Genomic DNA, 12,622 nt, shown 5'->3' with positions numbered 1-12,622 from the left:
GGTGGATGAGATTTAGCGGCACTCGACAGCAACTAGCGTCGGACGACGACATCGCAGTAGTTCGCGTCTTAGGTTACGAACGTTCGGGACCCGGCTGGTTAAAATGCCGGCGACCGTAGTCCGATCTTTCTTGCGCGACACAAAAATTAGAAGAAAAGCAGCAGTACCCCATCAGCGCCATCTATACCGGCAGCAGAACGTATCTCGGCCTCTATGCCAGCAGCAGTAGCACTATCATCACATCTGCAACTACTTTCTCCACCTCGGAGATAACGATAATAATCTTCTAGATTTAAAAAAAATCGGACGACCGAAACTAATTCGTCGACGACGAAAACCGTGAGGTGGATGAGGTATCAATAATTCCCGCATTTACTTTATCTGTTTATTTAATTCTTCCCATTCGACTTTAGATGGCTTCCAGCTATTAGGCTTACAAGCATCCATAATGTCTAAAAAAATAATGTGATTTTAAGGATCATTAACGTGTACACTGAATAACATAACGATGTCTTGATCTTCAGTTTGGCTTTTATAAACACCGTAGAAATATGGTCGTAGAGGGGGAGGAATACGAAAATTAATAGGAATAAAGAATATTGCTGAAACAAATTTTATATATATTGTTCTTGTTCAAAAAAGTTGTTAAGAAACGGAGAATATGGAGAATTTATTCTTTTTTTTATTCAATTTCCTGAAATGTATATATAACTTTAAGTGATGATATTTTTGGGACAAGATATTATTAGAATGCTTATAGTTACGGAGCACACGAATTAATTATCACATTACTATGATATTACTATTATGTCACTACTGTTCTTAGATTTTTGGTTCTCTAACAAAACCACAGAATATTGGTAGGTTAATATCATTTTCCTTATCATCATTCATAGTTTTTATGATATAATAAAAGAATGGTTGGTTGATCCTGAAATTCTCTACCGTTATACCCTTCCTCTTCGTTACAACGCGACCTGCAACAAAATTATGCCGAACGTCACATTTAAATGTATGAAAGAAACATAAACAGCAATGCGAAGCGGATATATACACGTTCGCTATCGGAAGTCACACACGCATACATGTCTCAAGGCGCTACGAAATACCCAAAACTCAGTAGCCATGAAGCAAGAGCAGTGTGAAATAAATAACAACAACAAAAAAATATTTCTCGCATTATATTATTTTTGGAATATTTTCATATCTCGCAGTTGCACAAAGCGATATTGTGCTTAATTTAAATATAAGCTGAATAAGATTGAAGGTTTATACACTTACGAGTAACAGCAACAGCTTCACTTCCTTCTTCATTCACTTCAATGTATGCCTTTTGTATAACATCACTGATATACAAATTTTCACCATCAGCAATCTCAGAAAAATCAGCAGTAGTAAACGCATCAGTCAAACCCATCTACATAGAATAGGAATTAAAATATAAAAAATAGTTATCTGTAGATGAATTACACTTCATATATATGTACCTCTTTTAAGACATCATTGAGTTCGAGCATACTTTCCATCTTGAACTTTGGTAACCATAATGCCGCTTCTACCTCATATCCTTGACTTTGAATATTCGTTAAACTTATATTTTGTAATTTTTTCTCAACATCAGACAAATCATCAATTTCATTTGGAAGAATTATGATCATACTCAATTCGTCACCCTAGAAGATATATTAGCTTCTTTTTGTATTTTACAAAATTTTACAAAGAAGCAGCTTTTTATATACTCTTTCTCTTCAAAACTTACCTTGTATGGTATTACAATGAATCTAGCATTTAAATCTGAAAGTCTTCCAAGTGTGTATTTACCTCGCCTATACAATGTAGGAACACTTTTTACTTCAAGTTTGCTAGTATGAAATGGCATATCGCTCGTCAACTCAGGGTCGAACTTATCTTTCCATTGGCCTTTAAAATATATTGCATTGACAAGTACTAACCTTGTCATGCCATCTAGCATTTCTGTTTACAAAAAACATCCGTAACAACATAAAACTTCATGATATGATTGGCCATATTGAAGTTAGAAAGCATTCAATCTAAATTTTCTATTTCTATAAAATAAACATATACAAACCAGCGGTTATAAGCTCTTTAATGAGATTATTTGTATTTTGTTCGACCCAACTATTAATAATATTTGCAGCTTCCTGACTTTGAGCAAAGTTTACTAATTGAGGAGAAGAGCGGAAATAAACTTCAGTTAAATTTTTGTAACTTGGTTTCAAATTTAAATCTGCCGCTACGAAGATTTTATTTGCGACAACCAATTTATTGTCTCTCACGTTCTACATTAAAACACGAAAAGAATATTATATAGCGTAAAATAATGCATTTGTTATTTTATATTAATTAATTTGCAATATATATACTATACATTAAAATAATAAAAGCAAAGGGATGTGAGAGATACCTACGTTGAGATTATCGATAAGTAACTGATAACCAGATGTGGCGAGACTCTCTGAAGTTGGCAGATGAAGTACATTTCTAAACTGAGCTTCTGTGTTTCCACGAGTTCCAAAAGCTGTCATAGCAAGAACAATACTTGCACTTAAAGGGGACGTTATAAGGTTGCCAAGCTTGCGTTGTACCATAGTCTGAAAACAATAAGTGTCTCATAATTTATTCATCAGTATTTGGAATAAATTTTAAATTTCACTATTTTACCTGGAAAAATGAAGAACTAAATTGATTTGCACCTTCCACAACGGAGCGCAGTGCATCAACATTTTTCTCTGCCTCTGACATTGTTATTAGGGCAAGACCAACCAACCAGAAAATTTGTATTACTAAAAAAATTTGGTAACAAATTGTTATTAAAAACTGGCAGTATAGATTGTATTGCAAATCTTAATAATAAATTTCTTGCTTTATAAACTTGGATGATTATGCGAAATTGATTTCCGCTTTTTTTAGCACATNTCCTGTACGCTTCCTCATTACCATACCGTTGCTTTCAAAAAGAACTTCTCAAATATCATGACTGTTCCTGAAAAATTTCGAGTTATACGAATATTTAGGCTGACCTCTTATCGTCCGCGTAAGGAGGTTTGCTCGCGTGCAGGGATATTTTAGCCGACTTTAATTAGCAATAACTAAAGAACGTAGCCGAAAACATAATATTTTTATTCACGATTTTCCTCTTATTTCGGCTCCAAGAGTCACCTCCTAAATTTTCGGAAACCTGCAGCCGAACAACCTGTATATAGCTTTTTCGCAGTGAAATGTCTAGCATATACCCAACAAAAATATCAATAAAAAACAGTAAGTTCTTAATTAATATCATTAAAAAATATACTATAAAAGACATAAACTAGTAAAAGATTAACATTATTACTTGGAAGTATCAATGCACTATAAAAATGTTACAGCCAATATATCGAAGAGATTGTAACATCAACCACATCTCAATCCACATCAGAGACCAAGTTTACGTGACAAGATCATCAATCGGGTCTTGAGACTTAAAGACAACATTATTCACACAGTAGATATCTCGGAAATAACAACAAAGTGTCGTTTACAAATACGTATTTCTGATACACATTAAACTCCTTCGCTTGTTGTAATAACATCCTTTCATGTAAAAATAAAAATGACGAAGATTAAATGTACATAAGGAAAATAATTACTTGAAGAGGAAGGTTTAAACGAGGATTAATTGATTTCATTGACTATCGAAGAGAGATTGTGTATAGTTTAAAGAGTACTTGACTTACGCATTTATCAGTAGTAACACTGCAGATTTGTAAGCTTTCTTGTTACGTAAGGAGACGACATAATCGTTTGATAACAATATTTTAAAAGGAATATTATCAAAAGTGACCCTGACCTCTTTAGTGATATCTCCTTTCTATCTCCCATCACGGATATATATCATTCAGGTACACATGCTGTCAAAGAATTTATCTGGTTTAATGAAAAAAAAAAAACATAAGTAATCCATAATTGGTATGTTTACCAAATTGTAAGCGTTGCACAGACAGGAAATTTCTCGCGTAATTTATCGCACCTGTTGACATCATCTTTAAATTACTGTAAATAAACTCACTTCACATGTGCACGCTTATACTACGGATACACTATACGGTGTAGTAAGCACTATGCTAGAAACTGCTCAAAATTAAGTGAAACGCTGTGTTCGACAGACCGATCAATTCATAATTGCAGTTTCAAGCGCGAATGCTTGAAGCTAGAAGAATTGAGCATGATTAATAAAATAAACGCTGAAATATCTGATGAACCTTGAGTAGTAATAGAAAGAAGCATGGGAGTTGGAAATAAAATCTTTTTTCCAGCTTAACTACGTGAAATGAAGAATGTATAGATATAATATATGATATTAAGATAATTATGCTTTATAAAATATTTTTGTCATTGTGTAACAAATTGAATTTATTTGAGACCAGACTACTAAAAGTAAATTGGAATACTATAGATTTTATAAATAACGAATAAATAAGAATTAAATAAGCAGATTTCGTAATTATGTAGGTATTTGAGTACATGTACGCAATGTGTAGGATCAAATATGTTATACACTAAAAGTATTTCACGCATCAAATAATACGCATTAAATATTTAACAAAATTATTTTATAATTTATTTGATTCGCTATTTGTATATATTTACAAAAAAGTGGTTTAAATAGGCGAGGTGGGAAATAAAGAAAAATATAATAAAAACGGCTTTACCTAATAAACTGTAGTACTGTAGTTGCTGAGTGTCTGGTTGGAAATGATCCCAAATAGTATCTTCCGGGTCTTGCTAGCTACAAAGAGAATAGTTACATCTATATGCCGAAAATGAGGTAATCGATAAGATTATTCGTGAAATTCTTGAAACGAAAGTGTATTGTGTGTAATATGGATTAATTCCAAGTGGATTAATGGAACGGTAAATGGTGTACAAAAATTTCTCTTGTGAGAAAGAAGAAAGAAATTTACTTCTTGATCGCTTTTGAGTATTACAAACGATATTTATAATGAAACATTTTAGAACTTTCTATGTACACGTATATATGTTATTTAAATACATTTAATAAAATATAATAGGTATTTATCGAAACATACCTCATGATTAGGATTTTCCTGACAAAGTTCACACCCATAGATTGGTTACCGTGATCATTGTGAGCTGCGATTTGACGGGCAAGGTGGTGGTTTTGATTTATCATCGCAACAACATGGTCTACAAGGGTCCCATAAATAATATTTTTCTTGTGAATATTCTTGTGTTTGTATTTTAAAAAACTGGCACAATAATAATTAAACGATGATTAAACTATGATTTAAAAGGTACGGGAGAAAGGAAAAGAAAGAGGGACAGTATTAAAGAAAAAGTTTCTTACTATAGAAAATATCTTTGATTATATAAAAATAATAAATATTAATAAACTCCCTCTTTCTCGTTTTTAAGTTATTGAAGGTATATGCAATATCTCTTTATATCATCTTTATCTATAAATATCTTTATGTATCTATATATATATATATATATATATATATATACTGTTGACGAAGGATTAAAATAATGCGAATTTGAAGCGAATATAATACATTTATTTCGACACAAGATATTATTAGAATGCTTATAACTACGAAGCATACGAATTAATTATCACATTATTATGATATTGCAATTATGACATTACTGTCCTTAGACTTTGGGTTCGTTGACAGAATCACAGAATAATGTTTTTAAGGATCCTTAACGTGTCCACTGAATAGCATTACGATGTCTCGATTTTCTGTTTGGCTTTTATAAATAGCATAATAGAACGGCCGATCAATTCGCATTGAAATCAAACTGGGATACGAGTAATATGTAAGCACCACTCCTGGAACAAATTTCATATAAGCTTTTTTAATACCGTTTTAGCAAATGTACAGATCGAACTGAATCTCTACAATTTCTAAGATATCTTAATGTATCATAAGGGAAACGATTCTGAATAACTTTTTCCTGTACATATAACCGCCGCACAGTGTCAGTTTTCGAGATATCCGGAAAAAGCTGTCGGTACCGGTGTCGACCGGATATATATAATATAATCCAAATTTAAAGTGAATGCAACACATTTCTTGTGGACAAGGTATTATTAGAATGCTTATAACTGTGGAGCACACGAATTAATAATCGCATTACTATGATATTACTATTATGACACTACTGTTCTTAGATTTTCAGTTCGCTAACAGAACCGCGAAATAATGATAAGCTAATATTATTTTCCTTTTCGTCATTCATAATTTTCATGATATAATAAAAGAATGTCTGATTAATTTTGGACACTCCTATATTACGATTCATTGTGTCTATAAGGATACCTGGAACAAAATTACGCTAAACATCATACTTAAGTGCAGGAAAATTATTTTGCCTACAAAATTAACTATATCAAATTAAATTCTTAAATCGAGGATACGTTGATTTGTAGGAACCAAATGGAACATTACGTATACTAACTCCGTACTTCAAAATCGTTACGTATAAATTACACAGGTTGGTGAGTCTATGATAATTCGATGAATACCCTGCCCTTCTGGCTTAATAATTGCTTACTTACTATTTGCTCTATAATTTTTAGAAAGTCCGTATAACGTAAATTATATACGAACACACACATACACACACACACATCCACGATATTTTTAAAATATTTGTAAATGCAATCCATTAGATGAACAACCTCTGTAAGATTATAATAATTGATAAGGCAAAGCATTCATAATTTAAAAACTTTTCAATCTTTATCTCGAAATTACAGACGATCAAAGGTCTCGTAAAGTGTACAAATATTCATATATATAATGTAAGTACATAATCAACAATACATACAGTTGGATAACAGCATTCCAACTTATAAAACAGCAAAATAAAAAAAGATTTGTCGCAAATACAAGCGCATTGTAACTAATTACACATGCTCTTTCATGCAAATTAATCACGCTAACTAATATACAATTAATCATGCTTTTAATTAATTTCAATCCTATCAGTGGTAAGATTGTAACGAAGATTCTTATTTTCGTTCCCTTTTTCTAAATTGATAAGTACATTATAGCATCATCTCATAGAAAATATGGTCAGATATAGAATTAGCCTAAGTAGTGATTTAAGAGACGACTGAGAGTCACCCTGTAGCCACAAAGCAAGAGCAGTATGAAATAAATGAAAAAAAACTTCTTGTCATATTACATTATTTTTTGAATATTTTTATATTTAATAGTTGCATAAAGTGATATTTCGTTTAATTTAAACATAAACTCCATAACATAGAATGTTTATTCACTTACCAGTTGCAGCAGCAGCTTCGCTTCCTTCTTCATTTACTTCAATGTATGCCTTTTGTATAACATCACTGATATACAAATTTTCACCATCAGCAATCCCAGAAAAATTAGCGCGAGCAGTAAATGCATCAGTCAAACCCATCTACATAAAATAGGAGTTGAAATATAAAAAATAGTTATCTCTACATGAATTACGCTTTATATATATATACCTCTTTTAAGACATCGTTAAGTTCAAGCATACTTTCCACCTTGAACTTTGGTAACCATAATTCCATTTTTTCCTCATTTCCGTGACTTAGAATGTTCGTTAAACTTGTATTTTGTAACTTTTTCTCAACATCAGACAAACCATCAATTTCATTTGGAAGAATTATGATCATACTCAATTCGTCACCCTAGAAGATATATTAGCTTCTTTTTGTATTTCACAAGGTTTTACAAGGAAGCACCTTCTTTTTATACATTAGTGCCTTTCCTTTCTAAACTTACCTTGTATGGTATTACAACGAATGTAGCATTTAAATCTAGAAGGTCTCCATATTTGTAATTATCTTGTCTATACATTGTAGGAACATTTTTTACTTCAACTTTACTAGTATGAAATGGCATATTGCTCGTCAACTCAGGGTCGAACTTATCTTTCCATTGGCCTTTAAAATATATTGCATTGACAAGTACTAACCTTGTCATGCCATCTAGCGTTTCTGTTTACAAAACAAATTCATAACAACATAAAACTTCATAGTATGATTGGCCATATTGAAGTTAAAAAGCATTCAATCTAAATTTTCTATTTCTATAAAATAAACATATACAAACCAGCAGTTATAAGCTCTTTAATGAGATTATTTGTACTTTGTTCGACCCAACTATTAATAATATTTGCAGCTTCCTTATTTTGAGCAAAGTTTACCAATTGAGAAGCAGAACGGAAGTAAACTTCTGTTAAATTTTTGTAACTTGGTTTCAAATTTAAATCTGATGCTATGAAAGCTTTATTTGCAACAGCCAATTTGTTGTCTTTCACATTCTACATTAAAACATGAAAAAAATATTATATAGTGCAAAATTATACATTTATTATTTTATATTAATAAATTTACAATTTATACTATACATTAAAATAATAAAAGTAATTGGTTTGCAGAGATACCTACATTGAGATTATCAATAAGTGACTGATAACCAGATGTGGCAAGACTATCTGATGTTGGTAGATGAAGTACATTTCTAAACTGGGCTTCTGTGTTTACACGAGCTCCACAAGCAGCCATAGCAAGAACAACACCTACGCTTAGGGGGGACGTTATAAGGTTGCCAGGATTGTGTTTTGCAACAGTCTGAAAACAATTTGCATCTCTATAGTCTATTTATCTTCAACCACCTGCAACATAAATAAACATTTCATAAACAGCTTTTCTAATAAATTTTAAGTTCCACTATTTTACCTGGAAAAATGGAAAATTAAATTGATTTGCACCCTCCAAGACGGAGCGCAGCGCTTCAACATTTTTCTCTGCTTCTGACATTGTTATTAGGGCAACAGCCACCAACCAGAAACTTCTTATTACTAAAACAATTTAGTAACAAATTGTTATTAGAAACTGGCAAAATAGATTGCTCTGTAAATCTTAATAATAAATCTCTTGCTATGTAAGGTTTGACGATTGTCCAAAATAGGTTTCCGCTTTCTTTAAACACATCTGGTGCACAGCTAGTGCGATTCCTCATACCATACTCTTGCTGTCAAAAAGAAATTCTCAAATATCATTGCAATTCCTGGATAATTCCGTGCCATACGAAGATGGTGAAAGCTTTGGCAAAGAGCATAGTAAATATTTCTTTCGGAATGATTTCTCTATTACTACATAGTCATGTTTTACGTATTTTGAAGCAAAAGGGCAGAACAGTTTTGGAAGAACAAAATCATTCCGTACGGTCAACGTGGGACTTTCAGAAAACTGAAAATATTAAGTTAGAGTGTTACTTGAATGTATAGTGTGTGCAGTGCGCGTGGTCTGCGAAACTGGGAGATAAAATACTGCACCATATTCATGAGAATTGAAGAAGAAATGACTTGGACAATCCAACGCATTTCCAATTTTCCCGCGAGTATATTATTTACCGAAGAGGGAACATTTAATAAATGTGCAATGACAAATATACGTAACGAACATTCCTGAGCAAGTGAAAATCCACCTTATTCTACCAACGCAGTACAACAGTACTGGTCTGGCTGCTTTTAAAACAGGTGGATAAGTTGAAAAGGACCTGCGCCTTGGCCTGCTCGGTCTTCAGATTAAAATCCTTTCGACTTTTACTACTGGAGAAACATAAAGACACAATACGGCAAAATTTGGAGAGAAGAGTCATGCTTTTTTTACAAAAAGGACATATTTTACATCTATTGTAATTTGTAGCATTTTTGTGGATACTCGCATCCAGAACAATCGCGGTGCGTCTGTAATTTTGCTGTGGTCATTCGCGAAGGCAAAGGATTCGGAGGAGGAAAAGATAATCTTTCCACTTGCAATTACGATATGGTAGTTTTCGATATATTCTTATGGATTTCCACGAGTAAGCTGGCTTAATGTTCAATCCACCATTTCTTCTCTTCCGCGATTTGTACGAGCTAAGCAGCAGCCCGTGTATCGTTCGAATTGAGGATCACTGTGCGCGCCATTGTTTAGGTTGACTACCTTTCTTCCGCGTAAGGAGGCTTGCTCACTTGCGGGGATATTTTGGCCGATTTGTACTTAACGATAACTAAAAAACAAAACAGAAGGCACAATTTTTTTCCTTGATTTTCGACGTCAAACATCACCCCTTAGATATTCGGAAAGCGAATACCCTTTAACGGAACACCCTGTGTATAGCTTTTACGCAGTGAAATGTGTAACGTACATCGAACAAATATATGTATAAAAAGCAATGTTTTTGTTTAATATCTTTAAGAAATATGCTACAAAAGAAATAAACTGGTAAACGAATAAACATTATTATTTAGAAGTATTATTGCACTGTAAAAATGTTAAGGCTAAGAGGTCGAAAAGATCATCAGTCTAGTCTTCAGATTCAGAAAGACAACATTTCAGTCCAACTGAAAAAATCCCGAAAGTAAAAACAAAGTATCTTTTTGAAGTACGTATTTTTGAAACACAATAAACTCGTTTGCTTGTNTGTAATAAGATAGAAAAGGAAAATAATTACTTGGAGAGGAAAGTTTAAATGATTATGGATTTGCATTAACTACCGAAGAGAAATTGTGTATACTCGGTATAATCCGAGAGGAGGTCGAATACACATATATAAATTTACTCACATATACGCATGGTGACGATCCGCTAGTTTTACTGATCAATTCTCTTCAAAAGTTAAACGCAGAATGTAAGAAGAAACGTCTGAACAAATACAAAAACGCGACAAAAGACCTCAGGAAAGCCCTGGCAGTGGACAGAGCGAACCTATCAAGGATCGGTAACCAACGAACAGCCAATCACAAAGTACGGATTCGATTATCCGTATGATCGAACAGATCAAGCAAACATGAATTTTAAATCTCATGGGCTTGATATTACAAATATAAACAGGGCAATGATATCGCGACTATTATTATCGGAAAAAATGTGGGTTTCCTCATATTTTCCAACAAACATCATTAAATTGCTGTTAACATGAATATTTACATATATCTATTACATGTCTTCTCTGTAACTAGTAGATTTACGCAAATTCTGTTTGTTCCTTTAAATAATTTTCAAAAATGTGAAGTTGATTTATTTAAAAGTTATTTATGTAAAAGTTGCAATTTCTTTCTTTGAATTCTATTCGTTCTTCTATAAGATACTTGTAAAAATTCCAATTTTACGGAAGAAACAAATTTTTATGTTCCTGTTACTTTGCATTAGAGTGCAATGTATTTTTTTTTTTTATAACTTCAAAAAACTACTGAGTTAAAATTTGAATGTGTAATAGAAATTACATATTTGCATGGGCTCTATAAAAATATTTGTAGAATAGCGACGAATTAGGTTTTTTACTAGCGACATATTTCGATCGATGTTTACGTTAGATGCGTGACCTACGCATGAATTAGGAGGTATCGCTAATTGGAATACGCTCTACCAGTAAAAGAGCGACAGAAATATTCTAAGAATAATATGCATGTGAAGATTCTCCTAGACGTGCTAGTAGAAAATAAATAAAGATAGACACGTAATACTGTTATTAGTCTACAATGATAGATTATGTATACCATGTTTCGAAATTGATCATTTAAGTAATTAAAGTACAAAATATTAGTTTTATATTTTATTACAAATCTGAGCAAATTAAATTATAAAGAAAGTAAAGCTTTTTTTTTACCACATGTCCTTACTTTAATGAACGAGGAAAGGCTTAAAATAATCGATTTAGACCTGAAGTAACTTCAAATTTGTAAATTTGTTTGTTACGTAAGGAAACAACATAATCGCTTAATAACATTTAAAAAGGAATATTATCAACAATGACCCTGACCTACTTACTGATATCTCCTTTCTATTTCCCATCACGGAAATTAATATTACATATTTGTCATTTGATGAAACACATTATAAGTATATAAATACGTATGATTCATGTACATATGCTGTCAAAAAATTTATCTGAGTCAATGAAATAAAAACATAAATAATCCATAATAGATATATTTACCAAATTGTAAGCGTTGCACAAATAGCACATTTCCTGTATAATATACCAGTACCTGTTGACACCTTCTTGAAACAATAAAAATACTTCACCTATGCACTGTTACACTACTGCGTAGGCTGTGCTGCGCAGTAAGCACTGTGGTTGAAACTGCCCACAATTCGATGAATCGCAGTGTTCGACAGGTCGATTAATTCATAGTTGTAGTTTAAAGCGCAAATGTTTGAAGTTAGGTTCGAATGAAAATTGCGCATGAGTAACAAAACAAACGCTGCGAAATCTAACGAATCTTAAGTAGGAATAGAATCAAGCATACGAATTGGAAATGAAATATTTTTATCAGCTTAACTACGTGAAGTAAAAAATATATAGATACAATATATGATATTAAAATAATTACACTTTATAAAATATTTTCGTCATCGTTGCAATGAGAATATGTAACAAATTGAATTTATCTTTTAGTAATAGTCAGACTATTAAAAGTAAATTGGAATTCTATAGATTTTATAAATAACGAATAAGAGAAATCTATTTATCTAAGCGTACATGTATGCAATGTATAGGATCAAATATATTATACACTAAAATTATTTTAAATAATATGTACTAAATAT

The 12,622-nt window shown here is 32.1% G+C and overlaps 1 protein-coding gene across 13 annotated transcripts; it reads right to left on the bottom strand.

Moving 5' to 3' along the window:
- Window positions 1–660: 660 nt before the first annotated feature.
- Window positions 661–10,839, bottom strand: LOC122572634 (antichymotrypsin-2-like). Of its 13 annotated transcripts, XR_006318516.1 has the most exons (13): window positions 10,636–10,839; window positions 8,762–8,883; window positions 8,471–8,653; window positions 8,133–8,343; window positions 7,803–8,017; window positions 7,523–7,708; window positions 7,314–7,452; window positions 5,088–5,205; window positions 4,710–4,782; window positions 3,977–4,027; window positions 3,735–3,924; window positions 3,353–3,591; window positions 2,802–3,004 (listed from the first exon to the last, which is right to left on the bottom strand). XR_006318516.1 is itself a non-coding variant. In XM_043737851.1 (11 exons), exons 5-11 carry the CDS (start codon window positions 2,761–2,763, stop codon window positions 823–825), a joined length of 1,167 nt encoding a protein of 388 aa, XP_043593786.1. In that variant the 5' UTR covers window positions 2,764–2,804; window positions 3,042–3,199; window positions 3,353–3,591; window positions 3,735–3,908; window positions 3,977–4,172; the 3' UTR covers window positions 661–822. The 13 variants fall into 13 exon arrangements, 10 of the variants coding, with proteins under 10 accessions (XP_043593786.1, XP_043593785.1, XP_043593784.1 ...); XR_006318515.1 differs by lacking the exon at window positions 3,977–4,027; XM_043737851.1 differs by lacking the exons at window positions 4,710–4,782; window positions 5,088–5,205; window positions 7,314–7,452; ... (4 more) ...; window positions 8,762–8,883; window positions 10,636–10,839 and adding exons at window positions 661–977; window positions 1,282–1,417; window positions 1,488–1,673; ... (2 more) ...; window positions 2,430–2,612; window positions 3,042–3,199 and having other exon boundaries at window positions 2,683–2,804; window positions 3,735–3,908; window positions 3,977–4,172.
- Window positions 10,840–12,622: the final 1,783 nt, after the last annotated feature.

The sequence above is a fragment of the Bombus pyrosoma genome, linkage group LG11, assembly GCF_014825855.1.
Source record: "Bombus pyrosoma isolate SC7728 linkage group LG11, ASM1482585v1, whole genome shotgun sequence".
NCBI lineage: Eukaryota > Metazoa > Arthropoda > Insecta > Hymenoptera > Apidae > Bombus > Bombus pyrosoma.
Note: the sequence above shows the minus strand (reverse complement) of the source record. Positions and strands in the feature narration are given on the sequence as shown.

Excerpts from the sequence above, each read along its gene's own strand:
- LOC122572634 (XM_043737846.1), bottom strand. Across the intron at positions 8,654-8,761 it reads TTAATTTTCCATTTTTCCAG|ACTGTTGCAAAACACAATCC; the intron begins GTAAAATAGTGG and ends AATTGTTTTCAG. Across the intron at positions 7,453-7,522 it reads TTAACGATGTCTTAAAAGAG|ATGGGTTTGACTGATGCATT; the intron begins GTATATATATAT and ends TATTTTATGTAG.